This window comes from Peromyscus californicus, unplaced genomic scaffold (genome assembly GCF_007827085.1).
Source record: "Peromyscus californicus insignis strain IS unplaced genomic scaffold, ASM782708v3 Scaffold_17__1_contigs__length_78620276, whole genome shotgun sequence".
NCBI lineage: Eukaryota > Metazoa > Chordata > Mammalia > Rodentia > Cricetidae > Peromyscus > Peromyscus californicus.
The window spans coordinates 14,971,085-14,986,618 of record NW_026294469.1 but is presented as its reverse complement, the minus strand read 5'-3'; the positions used below and the strand labels follow the sequence as shown (position 1 = coordinate 14,986,618).

At 46.4% G+C, this 15,534-nt stretch overlaps 1 protein-coding gene across 1 annotated transcript in view; it reads right to left on the bottom strand.

Annotated features, from left to right (window-relative positions):
* Fhod3 (formin homology 2 domain containing 3) overlaps window positions 1-15,534 on the bottom strand; it is a 428,882-nt gene that overhangs the window by 145,736 nt on the left and 267,612 nt on the right. The window contains 1 exon segment of the mRNA XM_052741682.1: window positions 5,923-6,034. Coding sequence (XP_052597642.1) covers window positions 5,923-6,034 — 112 coding nt within the window.

The following is a 15,534-nucleotide window of genomic DNA, read 5'->3' as shown; positions in this document are numbered from 1 at the left end:
GATGGCTGGTGACAGAGCTGACCTTGGCCTTGAGATAAACATTTCCCAAAGGCAGAAACAGTATCACTTTTGTTCATCTCTGCATGTTCAGCACAGTGCCTGCCATTTGGCACAGAGTCAGTAAAACATCTGAGAACAGTGATGATTTCTGAGAGGGCACTTAGTCTGTGAAGATGGAACAGCTTTCCAAGAATGAGAAGGCAGATACACACAGTAAGGAAAGAAGACAGAAGGACGGAGGAGCAGCCACCTTCTATAAGACATGACACACACAGGTTAACTCCACAAGCAGACATGACAGCTCTCCCTGTGAGTGAACCTGGTCTCATCCTTTAGCTGAGTTACCCAGTCAGTCAAAACCAAGCAATCTCCTGCCCCTCTTTTTAACTCTGAATGCACAGACATGCTCTCCCTCCCATTACCCACTAAATTGTCTCTGGACATTTATCATCAAACTCCTTGACAGTTAGCACCAGGGTATAGTTGTTCAAATACCAATGAAGTGACCATTTCAGCCTCCAAGGCAGCCAGCCAAGGTGGCCTCACTGTCCCGATGAGTTCAGGAAATACCTGCTTGTGTTTCTAATGGGGCATCAGTCTCAGGGACTAGAGGGCTCCCAGAAGATGCTGGAAGAATTCCTAGGAGCACTGTGCCTGGGAGAAAACACTTCAGTCCGTAGTTTTAATTTTTCTGGGGCTTCTGGACTCAGAACTACTTCCTCATTGTTGATTTTCAATCCAAAGTGCCCTGTGGGGCCTGGGAAAGGAAAAGCCAAGTAATAGAGGTAGGTGTCCCAGAGACAGGGAAAGAGCCAAATCCCTGCCTCACTCTTACAACACACACACACACACACACACACACAACACACACACACACACACACACACACACACACACACTCACTCCATAAATAAGCAAATACATAAATGTAAAAAGAAAAAGATTTAAGTTGGGGATTAAGACAGGTTGGGGGACACATCTATAAGCTGAGATGCAAGTGTTTGTCTTAAGGATTACTGCGAGGTGTCCAGGAGAAAAGGCATTTCTAGTTCCTTTCTCAGCATTGATGGGGTACATTGGAAGACAAGGTTGTCATTACTATCTGTCTCCCTCAAGATCCAATGTCCACCCGCCCTGTACCCTAAACATTGCAACATAGGCTCCATAAGAACCTGGTGCCTCCTGGTGTTTAAAAGCCCACAGTTGACTCAAATATTTGCATAATGACTGAACTCTGTGTGGACACTAACTGGCTTTGTCTGTTGCATCACAGACAGTCAAACATCAGTAGCTGTCATTATCATGGCCGTGGCTATTGGTAACACCAACACTTACAACGCTCACCATCTACAAGGCTCCAGGCCAGTCCTCCCTTGCCACCAAGGCACCGTGCCTCTTTCTTAACTCAAACTAAAGACATACCCACAGACGACATGTTTGAGACATTTCCCATCTTATTCTTCTCCTAATAGGCCCCTGCATTAACTTAATCAGACACTTAACACAATGCCTTGTACATGAGTTGGTCTAATGATCAAAAACATGCTGGAAATTCCTGCCAGCACATTCTGGATCTTTCCACGTAATAGATCTCTGTAGTCTCCACAGAGACTTCTGACAATGAACAGTGAAGTCCAGCTCAAGTGTGTAACCTCTAACCTCCACCATGCTTTGGGTGTTCTTCACCATTCAGGATACCCTCAAGCAGAATCAAAGACAAGATTGCTTGAATGGATAATTAGATTTTATTCTATGATAACCATGTGTGATATGCATGTCCAGGAATTAAGTCATATCTCATCACTTTACATTCAAATTTGAAAAATATAACTTCAAAAGCTATTCTGGACCAAATTAATAGGACCCAAGATTTATGACAAAATGAGTAGCCCTTTCTGTTTCCCGAGCTCACCCTCTGTGGGAGAGGCTAACTACATGTCAGAGGGACCATTGCTCTGCCTAGCTTCAAGACAACCCACCACAGGGCAAATCTTAAGAAAAGAGAGTCTGACAAGGCAAAATGACAAATCAGTGATCTCCTTAAAGCTTCCATGAGTTACTGTCCTTCTCTCTTTCTGTCAGGCTGCATCTACCCCCAGAGAAAAAAAGTGACATAACGATATAAGCAAGAGAGAGAGAGCTGGGGATGACTCTGATGGTATAAAGCACTTGGCGTACAAGCACGAGGTCCTGAGTTTGAGTCCCAGAAGCCACATAACACATCTAGCTGTAGTGGTGTGTGACTATAATCCCCATGCTAGGGAGGCAGAGCCAAACAGATCCCCAGGGCTCTCTGGCCAGTCAGTCTAGACAGATCAGTGATCTCGCTTCTGGTTCAGCCAGAGACCCTGGAGAAAAGTAACCCAGAGAGCGATTAAAGAAGGCATCCTAAGTCAACCTCTGCACATCCCCCCCCCCCCCGCAACACACACACACACATACACACACACACACACACACACACACACACACATACACACTAGAAGAGTGAAGATGATCTAGAGGATCTGAGGAGACAGTTGTGATTCCACGACACTTTCAGGGCCTAATCAAACTCACTTTTTTATGCTAGCCCCAAAGCAAAGTATAGCAGGCTAGGCCAAATGAGGCATTTAAAATGTTCACATATTCATATCCGTAAATGTTAATTACTACCTATGAGGTACGTTTTTGGTTTGTCTGTTTTGAGGTAATGAGGACTGAATGCAGGGCAGGCCTCATGCATATTAGAGAGGCACTCTGCCACTGAGCTACACTACCAGGCTCCTTTGACGGACTTTCTTCCTAGGCTCTCTAAGTGGCCCACTCTACGCCCATGCCACACTTCTGGTTAACTCACAGGTGGCCATGCATGATGTTTATAAAGCCACCAAGGAAATCTGTTCTGGGATGACTTCAACTGCTTTAGGTGGTAAGGACTTTTTGAGGGCTTTTAGTTTATTTTGTTAGTTTTATTTGCTGGGTCCTCAACTCTAAGAGTTTTCCTGTCTAATAAAAAAAATGGAAAGATGACTGTCCCCACTTTCCCATGCCAATCACTCCTGCCAAGGAATGAGTCTGGAGCCTCTCCGTGGAGCAGAATTTATGAGCTATTTGCACGTGTGCCCACGTGGACATGCTCAGCTTTCCTTCAGTCATCTCTGGCACGTAAAGACCTGGAGACTGCTCTAAAACCTGTTGCTGGAAACACCTGGAATTTGTGTTGCTCTCTGCAGAACTCCATGACATATTTGTATGCCTAATTCCATCACAGAATCCTAGGGCAACTTTATTACCAGTAAACCAGGATGACGCTATATGTATGCATTCCAGAATCACAGCCAAGACCACACATAGCCATGAAGAAACGCGCTCATGAGCCACACATGATGAGCTTTCTCTGGGTTTTTTCATTAGTGATGTTCCTTTGTTTGCAGCTCTTCGTGTTTAGTGGCAGGCACATTACGGCAGTTGCCAAAGGTTGAAGAAATTTTATAGGCAAAATCTACCAAGCTGAGAAAACAATCTATGGGATTTTTTTTTAACTAATTGAGAAAAGATGGCCATCATTTTGTCTGGTTGGAGAGACTTAGGATAGTAGAGGCCCCAGGCTGAGACTGTGGAATGAAGCTTGATGTGGGAAACAAAGCCCTAGGTTCATCTGAGGGTCATTCCCTCTCCACAACATGTCCTTTATGCAGCGGGAACTCCAAAGAAAGATGCTAGAAGATGCTATTCAACAAGGCCAATGGAGAACCTCAAAGCTATGAAAAGGATGTCCCTATATCATGGTCCAACAGCAAGTGTCCTTGAGATACCCAAAGTTTAAGAGAGGTTAACAAAACATGCATCTGTACTCCTAAAATAACTCCATAGCTGGAGATGGAACACATATCCTACAAGGAGAAATCAGGGGAACCACCATTTTCCCAAATACCCACCAGGCTTTCGGGAAGTCAGACATCGTTTCTTAGGATGTCTGGCTCTCATAATTCAGGACTGTTAGCTGGCCCTATCATCTGTTCTTACTCTAAGACATCTCCTGTCTGGTACCAGATGGCACCATGTTGTGTAGAAGTGGGCAAGTGGCTATGGTCTGAGACCTGCCTTCCAGGCTCTGACCTTGCCTGAGGCTCTCCCATCTTTCCACACTCCCTCAGAGAGGCCAAGAGTTGCTTCTAGGCTGGACTGGCCATGCCAGGGCTGGCATCTGCCTGTGTGTTCAGAGCAAAGGTGTAGGTACCCGGTTCATAGTCCTGGCGGGCATTTGTTAACTCAGACCTTCAAAGAAATGAGGAAGCTACTATCTTTCCCATTTTGAATGGGCATCAGAAAGGAGTAGTGAGCCAGGTTGAGTCAGACATATCTAGTTTGAATAAAGAGTATAATCTAGGCTGCTAATCTTCCCAACAAAGCACAGAGGCTGCTTTGTCTGTAAGTGTCCAGGACTTGGATGGGAATACATCAACATGTTAGCACACCTGCCTGTTGATAGCAAAAGTGATTTGGGATCATTTGTGGACTGGGTTTTCCAGGTTTTTTAAGTGAAGTATTACTATTACAATCATAAAGAGAAAAAAATATTATTCAGATTTTCCTCTTACTTATCTGAGTCTTTGTGGGGATGGTGGTAAGAACAATCAGGTCCTCTCAGAGGAAAATGAGCAAGAGATGCCACAGGCATCCTAACATTTCAGCTAAAGACTTCACATCACTGTGGACCACAGCATGGTTCACACGATCCAGCTACAGTTCCTACTTCTCTTTTTTTCTTCTCAAGTCAGGGTCTTGACTTTCTAGGTAGCCTAGGCTAACTTTGAACTCATGATCCTCCTGCTTCAGCCTCCTTGGTGCTGAGATCACATGTGGCACATGACACGCCACTCTTTTCTACCTGTGTATAGCATGCCTGTCTGCTCAGGACAGCTGAGTGCTGGAACAGTATACAGGGAGATAGAGACCCTACCCCTGAGCTGGACATACTCAGGTCAACGGACAGGCAGCAATGACAGTCTAGCAGAGAGAAAGGTTGTTTGGAGCTTCGGGAGCACAGGAGGCAGGGAGGGGTGTTCCGGGCCAGGAAAGAGATGGCAAGGCAGGCAGTCCCTTACTCAGAAAGGCTCCGATGGCTTTCATGCTGTAGGCACTGGCAGGGCTAAATGGAATGATAAGGAATTTTCACTGTTCTTCAGGGTGGTGTATTGTGGGAGCCCACAGAGGTTTCCTAGTGAGATCTGAGCTTGCTTTACCCAGAAGGGCTGCATAAGGGGATGGATTGATCACGTGCGTGGTTACCAGGTGATTGGAAAAGTTCTGCACTTGGTTGTGCTGGGGGGGGAGTTCTTTTGCTCCACCCCTTGGCATTCCTTTAAAAGGCCCTTTAGAAGAGACAGAAGGGGCCAGTGAATTAGGATCCAGGCTCCCCACCCCAGGCGCTCTCTCTCTCTCTCTCTCTCTCTCTCTCTCTCTCTCTCTCTCTCTCTCTCTCTCTCTCCTCAAGAGTACCCTGGGGGAAAAGGTGGGGGCGGGTTGCCCACAGTGTGCGACAACAGGTCAGAAATGCTGCGGCCCCTGAGTAAGACACAGCACAGGATGGAGGGAAGGAGGGCAGAAGGCTCAAGGGGCATCCATGGGCCAGTGTTCTAGAGGACAAGGAAGAGAAGGAAGGACACAAGGTGACCTGAACCGGCTCAGGAGCACAGGTGCTCTGTGCGGTCTCAGTGATGGGGGCAAAAGGCAATGGTCTGCCATGTGCTGGCTAGGTCACATGTGCGTTTTCCTCATTATCGCATCACCTTCCAACCCTAATCTCCATAGTTACCACTCTGGGTCCTTCATGGAGATGTCCACACACGGAATGCTCCCAATAACTCACTAGAAGATGGGAAGCCTCCCTATATAAGACACCATGACCTCGATGGCCCCAGGGCAGGGACTGCTCACCTCTTTTGGTGTCAACAGCAGAAACAGCCTGAATGAGGAGGGGTGCATTGGACTCAGAGTACTCCACGAAGACGAGCAGAAGTTTCAGGGCTGTCTTCACCACCAGGCGGAACTGGAGAAAAGATAAAACCATCACACAGAAGCAGAGGCCACCCTGCCCACCTGAACACATTCTCCCCTCCACCTACAGCCAGCACTCAGCCATAAGTCACCCTGGAGCTCCTCAGAGATCACCCAGATTCCTTCACTAGTGCCTCACTCACCCCTCATTAGATACCTCAGCAGACAGGTATTAGTGTCCCTCAGATTAGGAAACTGAGGCAGAGCACACTGTTCATGATCACACAGCTAGTGATCAATGGAAGCAGAAATTCAAATCCAGAGCATTTGACCCCAGAATTCACATCCAGCTTCCAACAAGGAAGACAGTGAATGCTGAATTGGGGACTTCATTTGATCCCAATGACGATAGTCATGGTTTTTATTTTTCCAGTAAGGAAGAAGGCAGAGCAGGTCAAACTACTTGTTCTAGGCCACAAGTGCCAACTTGAGTAAAATGGAACCTGAGCCAAGTCCCCAACACTTAAACACAAGCATACCAGGCTGCCTGGGGCCTTGGAACTCACAGACCCTGGATCCATGGCTCAGCATTTGTGAGGAGTTGCAACCAGCTCAGAACCTTCCTTTCCCACTGTCGAACTCACCGTTGGAGAGACCACGAGCAACTCACTCAACGGAAGCTGCCATGGCTTCCTGACTCCAGCCCCTTCAGTCCTGAGGGATTCTGGGTCATTTCCCACCTCCCAGTTGCTCCTCCCTCTCCCCCTCAAAACCTCCCTTCTCTTTATCCCACTTCCTTCCAAGAATCTCTCCCTCGACAGCCATACACATACCTCCTGAAAACTTCAAATGATGCACCTCAGAACACCAAGCCAACCTTGGGCTGTCCAGCCTTTCCCAAGCTGTTTGCTGCCATTTTTAACCCCACAAGACTCTTCTAAATGGAGAGGCCAAGAACTACATTTGACTCAGAGTGGGCTTAGGGGTGTCTGCTAATGCATCGATCTATCAGTCAATGGCCAGGTCAAACAATCTGTACCATTTCACCCTCCCATATTGTGGAAAATCAGCTCCTGCTTCTTCATTTGCTCTGCACCAAGAGGGAGACCCAGGGACCCCAGGAGGCATGTGCTCACATCACAGTGACAGAGGACAGACTTGACGGAAAAGGGAGGAGACCCCAAGCAGGCAACTGCACTGTACAGCTCAAAGGTGTGATGGTCAATCATTGTCACCTTGATTTAGACTCACCTAGGAGACTAGGGAAAGCTTCTGGGTGTGTCTGTGAGGGAGTTGAAAAGAGAATTACCTTGTGGGGAAAGGACCCACCCTCAGTGTGGATAACACCATCCCATGGGGACTTGGGGGGAAGAAAAGATGGGAAAAGGAGAAAGCAAACTGAGTGTTAGCATTCCCTCTCTTCTTCCTGATCCAAGAAACTGTCTCTTGCCTTACTTTGGATTGTATCTTCTTAAGTCAGGGGTCAAAAATCAATCCTCCTTCCCCCAAATTGTACCTGTTGGGTATTTACTTTGTCACAGCAACAAGAAAAACTAGTAGAAGAGGGGACAGTTTAAAATCCCACCAGCCCCAAGTCCTTTCTCCAAGGCCTTTCCACGCCTCTGTCCCCAGGCTCTTTCTCTGCTGTGACACCTACCAGGTAAGTACCTGTCTGTCCCTGGTCCCACTCTCTCTACCGGGTGACTGCTTTCTTGCTCCCCTTGACACACACAAAAAAAATAAAAAATAAAACCAAAAACCACAAATAAACAAACAAACAAACACAAACCTTTCCTAAGAGTTCCTACAGCCCATGGCTCCAATTCCCAGTAATTCCCTGTGGTCAGCTTCACAGGACTTGGAATCCCTGCTGAAACAAATTTCTGGGCATGTCTGTGAGGGATTTTCTAGACTGGGTTAAGGGAGGTGGAAAGAGTCTCTAAGTATAGGCTCACCATTCCATGAGCTGGGATCCCAGACTCAACAAAAAGCATAAAGTGAGCTGAGTGCATTCATCTCCCTCTGCTTCCTGGCTGGAGATGCCATGTGACCAGTCACCTGAAGCTTCTACCTCCATCCCTGCCGTGATGGACCATATCGTAAAAATATGAGCCCAAACAAACCATTCCTTCCTAAGTTCATTTTATCTGAGTATTTTGTTCCACCAACTAGAAAAGCAGTTAAGGCCCTCCACAGTCAAGCGAAGGTCAAGAAGCCCCCAGGCTCCCCATCCTCTTTGTGTTCCCACCACACAGGGAACTGAGTACTTTGGGGGGCTCCAAACACTTTAAGGGGTTCCTACCCCCTAACTCAGGTCCCACTATCTCTCTGTTCCTTCCTGTCTAGGAAGAAGCTAAATTCCACAGTATTTTCTCAACAAGTACAAGGCTTTTTTTTGGGGGGGGGGGGGTATTAGGCCAGAAGAATGAGCTGTGCTTTGTATGTTTAAAGCTGGAGAAATGTCTTCAAATAAACACAAACCCAGCAAGTCCAGGCTTGGTGGCTTCCCCCGGAGGTAGAACATCATTTTGTGGTTCCTGGAGAGAACCTGGCGGCCGCACAGTGCACTCCTGTGAGGCTGGTCTCAGCAGGGCCGACTCTGCCAGTCCCATAGAGCCCTTCTGAGCACCTGTGTGGTTATGGGACTTGACTTCCATGATCCCTGGCACCCAGAATCCCTAAACCATGGCTGCTTCTGCTGGAGAGCTGCTTTGCTATGGACGTCTTCCTTCTCATGTCTCCCTCTCCTGTGCTGGAAGGCTCTGTTGAGAGTTTTTTGGGCACCGTAATTTTATTTTTAAAAAATTCTTTAACATCAATTCTATATTTAGGGGTTCTGTGACTAGCTTCTACTTCGTTTATGTTTGGTGCTTTCAGAAGCTTTACTATGCCAATGAATAACAAGCACATTAGATAATTAAAGTGCTTTAGAGGCAAGAGCATCGGAACATCAATTTGGGGCAAATTCCTGATACTAATTGAAAGCATGTCGCAACTCATCTTCAGATGCATCCGGGGCTCCTACTCAGAAATTCCACATCAGCAGTGTTGGGAAGACTTGAAAGTAGGGAGGGGACATTACTTCTAAATAATGCTGTACTATCCTTCACTTACCCAATAGTTACTCTCTTTGATGCCCTTCTGTATGGGAAATACAGCCACCACAGCCCTCTAAAGTGTGAAGCAGCCAGCACAGGGACCATATATCCTGACCTCAAAGTCCAGCACATTGCCTTTGCCAAAGTTCTTTCTTAAAAAAATAATTTATTTAACTTTATTTTATGTGCATTGGTATGAAGGTGTCAGATCCCCTGGAACTGGAGTTACAGACAGTTGTAAGCTGCCATGTGGGTGCTAGGAATTGAACCCAGGTCCTCCAGAAGAGCAGCCAGGGCTCTTAACTGCTAAGCCATCTTCTCCAGGCCCCAAAGTTCTTAAAAAATCTTTTCTTGGTGCCAAAGAGCTAGCTCAGCAGAAAAGTGCTTTTGTAGAATGTACAAGGCCTTTGGTCTGATTCCCAAATTCACAAAATCCAAATGCATCTTAGACATATTCACACATTTGCGTAGGAACTGCTGTTAAGAGTCCCAGCCCACATCTACTGGGAAGAGGCAAAAAAGGGAGGCAGTGGTAGAGCAGGGGTGGCAGGCTTACAGTAGCTTGTAGTGGGTAGTTGTTCCAGCTTTGCCCTGGAAGTACTACCCCCATGGAGGCTTCTGGCAACTTTCACACCTACGAGGTGGGGCCCAGAGAGGAGCCCTTAAGACCCAAGATCTAGAGATGCCGGCTCTCTTGATTCCCTGACCAGGAAACCAAGTAGGAAGGAGCATCCCAAAAGAGGAGGTGGGAGAGTAAGCCGCAGGAATGTCAGGGCATACACCCTGCATGGCTCAGACACGCCATACCCTCAAAGCATCATTCTAACCTCAAATGTCCAATCTTTAGCTCCGACTGAGGCTCCTCCCTATCCTACCACGAACGGTTTCACTGCAATGCGTCAAGCCCCTGGCAACCTGTCTGGCCATGAGAGAAAAGTCAGGAAGAGCTGATCCAGTTCTCATGAAGCATGTGACACCATGGGATGGTCCAACAGTCATGAAGCAGACAGGCGGCATGGCAGTAAGGAGTCAGCCTCAGTGGTTCCAAACCAAAGGGGCTGAAGGGGAGGAGCACATCCCTGCAGGAGGTAAAGCTGGGTGGGCTAGACTGGCTGGCCGTGTTTGAGTCCCTTCCAATCCACACGCCTTTGCTTCCACTTCCAACAGTGTCAGGAGCCCCTTTGGATGCCCAGTACCCTTTGAGACTCTGAGGGTATAACACAGCCCTGGCCGTGCTTCAAGGACATGGCCCATCAGCTACTTAGAGAGGACTCATACCACCCTTCCCCACGCAGAGAGCGTCACCCACGTGAGGGGCACCGAGCATCCTCAGGGCAGTTCTAGCACTGTAGTGGCAGTCAGAGAAGCTCAGAGCTGGGAGCTGCTAGCCCAGCTCTTGTCTTCAGTGGAACAGGAGAGCTCTGGGATGGCAGGAAGGCCCCTGCCACATCAATACCACCACAGGCTCTAGGTTCTGCCTTTGGGCTCTGTTACCTATGTTTGATTTACAGTCTAAGAAGTACAAGTATTCTATCTGAATCTTGTCCACTGTAACAAAGAAAATTATGAGGGTTTTTTGTTGTTGTTGAATGGTAAATATAAGGGCCTCAGTTCGGTGTAGAGGTGAGGACCAGTGTTGAACCTCCAACCCTCCTGCCCCCATCGACTGGGGTTATAGGTGTATACCACCACACTTGGGTCTTTTTATAATATGTTTTTTTGAAATTAATGTATAACTAAATTTTTCTCTCTCTTCCTTTTCCTCCCTCCAACCCCTCCCATGTGCCCCCTTGCTCTTTTTCAAATTCATTTTACTTTAATTGTTGTTACATTGTGTTTGTGTGTATATATGCATGTGTGTGCATTTCTAATATATAAACACAACCTGATCTGTCCATGTAATGTTATTTGTATGGAAATGATTTCAGGGCTGACCACTTGGTACTGGATTACCAATGGGCGGGGGGGGGGGGGGGGGGTTCTTCCGACTAGTCCATCTGCTTTCAATATTCTTTAGTAGCTTGCAGCTCTTTGTGAAGGGTTGAGGTCTCGTGAAATTTCCCTCTTCTGTGTTAGCATGTCTTGTAGTGTTCAGATCTTCTTTAGGCAGCCATGTAGCAGAGGAACAGGGAGTTTGCTGTCGGATTTTATCTCCTAAAACAGGTCAGAGAAGCTACATCTATAAAGTCACACTCAGATTTATGTGGTACTGGGGCTCCAACTCAGAGCTTCACAGGTGCTACAGGTACTGGGCAAGCACTCTGCCAACTGAGGCAAGCCAACTGAGCTACATGCCCAGCCCTAGAAAACAACGTCCTATGTTATTCTAAAACATAGAGCTAAGCAGGAATCTGCGATAGTCCCTTTGTATGAAAAGAGTGCAGAGGCCAGGGGCAGACAGCCACCATACTTCATGAAGATGTACATATTTGCAGGGTGGCTGGACTGAGCTCTACTCTGCTGCACCCACTCTTTCGGAATCTATGCTCCTAGTCAGCATAGAATAGGCCAAAAGGCCTTCATGAAAGCCAAAATGCCAGTTAAGTAACCAAGGACAGAGCTTCCATATCCCACACATACTCTGGATTCCAATGTCATGCTCATTTCAGAGAGGCTGGGGTGGGGAGCAGCACCACCACTGTGCTTTACTAGGGTTTGGTTTTCCTGTTCACTTACAGGGAGTGTCTAGGTTTTAGACAGAATGCAGCAACCAGAAGCCTAGGAAAGGAATACAAGGCACTTTCTTAAGATGTTTAAACTGGAATGTCACATGCAGTTCACTGGACTTAAGGAAACAGAAGAAATACAGTGAGCAGGTCAAATATGCTGCTCATTAAGTACAAATCCAAGTATTCCAAAAGCCTTCAAATTGCTAGCTCCTCCCTTAAATCTCAATGACCATAAATAGAAAACAAGTTCCCAACCTTAGGACTTACGTTACAAAAGGGTTTAGAAAAACACGTGTGATTTTGTTTCATTTCCCACTGAAGTAGCATAGATGTGTGCTCTACAGACAGGTGTTGATCTTTTAAACTAGATTGAAAACTGTAAAATACCCTGATCTATAAAGCTTCACCATATTGTTTATACATTTATCTATACTCTAGAATAGTCCAGGTATCAGAAAAAAACCAAACAGACATGCTGGCTCACTCGTGCTGTTAAAACCAACACTAGAAACGGAGGCAAGAGGCTCTGCTGAGTTTGAGGCTAGCCTGGGCTATAGTCAGTTCCAGATCAGCCTGGTCTGCAGCATGAGAGCCTGTCTACACACACACACACACACACACACACACACACACACACACACACACACACACACACACAATTGCAGCCCCTGAGTTATGCATCTTCAAGACTCCTTACCTAACATTTTATTCTAATGTCATACTCTCAAGTTGAGACTTCCTGAGCAAGCAGCTCAAGTTGAGGCCCAAGATGCTTCATAATTAGTAAATGATTCAACAGAAATCGTAGGCTCCAGCATCTTTCTCTTCTCAACTCTAACAGACTGTCTGCAACATGACATGGGTAATTATAAGAAATAAAGCAGAGGCTCAAATACAATACCTCAAGCACAGAACTCTGGGCCTTGGCTCACAGGGATTCATGGAGAATAAAATGATCAGGGTTGGCACATTAGCCAGGACAGGAAGTCACCTGCACCAAATCCCTATGCTCTGGCCTCAGAGAGTGACAGCTGCGTGTTTCTGATAGTGCAGTCTACAGAAAGGAAACCAACTCTGAACAGTGAAGTAGCCCAGGGGGAAGCTGGGTAGCCCTTAAGACAATAATCAGTGAGTAAGAAATTCTGTACAGTATAAAACAGAGCAAGCTGTCCAACGATGGTGAAGATACAAACAAAACAGAGGAAGTAGTCTTGAATGCATTGGCATAGGAGACCACTTCCTAAATAGAACACCAGTAGCACAGACTCTGAGAGAAACAATCAATCAATGGGACCTCTTGAAACTGAGAAGCTTTTGTAGAGCAAAGGATACGGTCAACAAGGCAAAGCGACAGCCTACAGAATGGGAAAAGATCTTCACCAACCCCACATCTGACAGAGGACTGATATCCAGAATATATAAGGAACTCAAGAAATTAGACATCAAAATGCCCAACAGTCCAATTAAGAAATGGGCTATAGAACTAAACAGAGAATTCTCAACAGAGGAAACTCAAATGGCCGAAAGACATTTAAGGAATTGCTCAACATCCCTAATCATCAGGGAAATGCAAATCAAAACAACTCTGAGATACCACCTTACGCCTGTCAGAATGGCTAAGATCAAAAACACTGAAGACACCTTATGCTGGAGAGGATGTGGAGCTAGGGGAACTCTCCTCCACTGCTGGTGGGAATGCAAGCTTGTACAACCACTTTGGAAATCAATATGGCGCTTTCTTAGAAAATTGGGAATCCATCTCCCCCAAGATCCAGCTATACCACTCTTGGGCATATACCCAAGGAATGCTCAACCACACCATAAGAGCACTTGTTCAACTATGTTCATATCAGCATTGTTTGTAATAGCCAGAACATGGAAACAACCTAGATGCCCTTCAACTGAAGAATGGATAAACAAAATGTGGTACATATACACAATGGAATACTACTCAGCAGAGAAAAACAATGACATCATGAGGTTTGTAGACAAATGGATGGATCTAGAAAAAATCATCCTGAGTGAGGTAACTCAGACTCAGAAAGACAAACATGGTATGTACTCACTCATAGCAGGATACTAGACATGAAACAAGGATGACTTGTCTGCTACTCACATCACCAGGGAGGCTACCTGGAAAACAGGACCCCAAGAAAGACACAGGGATCGCCCAATGACAGAGAAATGGAATGAGATCTACATGATCAGCCTGGACATGAGTGGGGGTAGTGAAAGGCGAGGGTCGAGGGAAAGAGAGCTTGGGGGAGCGGGAGATCCCAGCTGGATCAACAACAGAGAGGGAGAACAAGGAATAGGAGACCATGGTAAATGAAGACCACATGAGAATAGGAAGAAGCAAAGTGCTAGAGAGGCCCACAGAAATCCACAAAGATACCCACACAACAGACTGCTGGCATTGGTCTAGAGACAGCCCGAACTGACCTACTCTGGTGATGGGATGGCCAAACACCCTAATTGTTGTGCTAGAAACCTCATCCAACTACTGAGGGATCTGGATGCAGAGATCCATGACTAGGCCCTGGGTGGATCTCTGGGAGTCCAATTAGCGAGAATGAGGAGGGTTTATATGAGCGAGAATTGTTGAGACCAAGGTTGGATAAAGCACAGGGACAAATAGCCAAATGAATGGAAACACATGAACTATGAACCAATGGCTGAGGGGTCCCCACTGGATCAGGCCCTCCGAATGGGTGAGACAGTTGATTGGCTTGATCTGTTTGGGAGACATCCAGGCAGTGGGACCGGGTCCTGTGCTCATTGCATGAGTTGGCTGTTTGAAACCTGGGGCCTATGCAGGATTGTTTGGCTCGGCCTGGGAGGAGGGGATTAGACCTACCTGGACTGAGTCTACCAGATTGACCTCAGTCTGTGGGGAAGGCTTTGCCCTGGAGGAGATGGGAATGGGGGGGGGGGTTTGGGGGGAAGGTGAGGGGGGCGGGAGGGGGAAGAACAAGGGAATCCGTGGCTGATATGTAGAACTGAATTGTATTGCAAAATAAAAAAATAAATAAATAAATAAATAAACCAGAAAAGTTACAAATTACTTTGATTTATTTAGCTGGAACTTTATTTAAATAGAGGTATGCAAACATCAGAAAATATCCACTTGGCTAAATTTTCCAGAGAATACTCAGGGTCATTTAAAAGAGTCATTTGAGGGCCTGAGAGATGGCTCAGCATCTAAAGGTGCTTGCTACTCAATGTGATGGCCTGAGTTTGACCCCTGGTAACCACATGATGGAAGGAGAGAATTGACACATGCAAGTTGTCCTCTGACCTGCACACATGGGCCATGGTATGCACACACCCACACGTTCACACACAAAACAAATAAAATGTGAAAAAAAGAGAAAAGGGTCAATTAATAAAGTAACATTAATTCTCCCCTTTACTGTTGAGAAAGGGATACCAAAGCCTCACATGAACATGCCAGCCAAGGGGCGTCTTGTTACTGCTTGCAGAATGCAATATTGGTTTAAGGAAATCAACAAGCTTGGGTGCTTTTACAGGAAGCAGCATGCCCAGTTTGGGGTATAAAACCCCTACAATAACTTGTTACAGGGCCAATTTCTAAATGAAACCAAAGGAAAACACAGGTCAAACAGATTCTTGCCCTTAGCCAGTGAAGAGCCCCATCTTTCCTATTGGCTCAAAACACATGCTTTGTGGAAATATGATAGATAATATTTCCCAAGTAAAAGAACTTTCTTCTACAAACAGCTAGGCCTGGAGGCATGCCAGCAGACAGCAGGTAAGCCTGGCAT